We start from the raw sequence: 872 nt of genomic DNA on the forward strand, positions 1-872 counted from the left end.
GGGGTTCAGTGCAAGTCGGAGCGTCAGCAAGCGACCCAGTGCGACAGCCGGGACGACCCTCAAATGCCAAGAGCTGCGACAAGCCGCTACGCTAGCTCTCAAAGGCCGTCCTTTATCAAATCTCCATGTGGAGTACGAGGCGCTTTGTCTGTCAGGCAGCTTCCATCCTGAGGTGTCGGGCAAAGAATGCACCCACCCCTCCTCGGCTAGTCGGGAACATGGGCTCGTAATCGGGCGACTCGTCGGTGCTTGCGGCGCTAAAGTCGCCGGACGTCCCTTGCAGCAGCGTCAGCTGTCGACATGAGGGGGGAGGGGCGGGCCAGGCATGTGTACATACTTGAGTGAGTGAGTGAATGAATGAATGAGTGTGTGTATGAATGTGTGTGTGCGCGGTTGCGCGTCACGTGTGTCACCATAATGCTGGCATGAAGGGCCTGCATGGGCAAGCAGTGCAACGCTCCATCACTAGCAAATAGTGGAACACGCAGGCGTATACATGCCACGGCCACCCGAGCCGGGGCCCTGTTTGAGCCGCTCCACCCACCTGGCTGCTGCTGCCTTTTGTTCCTGGCGGCGTCACGCCGCCCGGCGAATAGGACGCCGTCGCGGGGTCGACCGGGGTCGCGTTGGCCGGGGCAGCATCGGGGCCCTCCGCGGCCGCAAAGCCGCCGGCGGGCTTGGCGGTGGTGAGGTTGGCGTCGGGCGGCAGCGCTGTTGTGATCGTCTTGCCGGCCTACAATGTGTAGAAGGGGGGCAGTCCAATTTGGTGTGTTTGCTATGGTGCCAAAAGCCAGGGTTGGTCGTTCCAGAATCTGCTGAGCTGCACGGCTGTGTGGCCCATCGCATGACTGGGCAAAATCGAGCGAGCGGGC

General features: G+C 61.9%; 1 protein-coding gene across 1 annotated transcript in view; it reads right to left on the reverse strand.

Moving 5' to 3' along the window:
* Positions 1-872, reverse strand: part of MNEG_2653 (hypothetical protein) — a gene marked incomplete at both ends in the record, with an annotated part of 7,386 nt that overhangs the window by 2,812 nt on the left and 3,702 nt on the right. Inside the window, 2 exons of the mRNA XM_014048871.1 lie at positions 197-292; positions 545-733. Coding sequence (XP_013904325.1) covers positions 197-292; positions 545-733 — 285 coding nt within the window. The remainder of the gene's footprint in view (positions 1-196; positions 293-544; positions 734-872) is intronic.

This window comes from Monoraphidium neglectum, assembly GCF_000611645.1.
Source record: "Monoraphidium neglectum strain SAG 48.87 unplaced genomic scaffold scaffold00308, whole genome shotgun sequence".
In the NCBI taxonomy this organism is placed as follows: Eukaryota; Viridiplantae; Chlorophyta; class Chlorophyceae; order Sphaeropleales; family Selenastraceae; genus Monoraphidium; species Monoraphidium neglectum.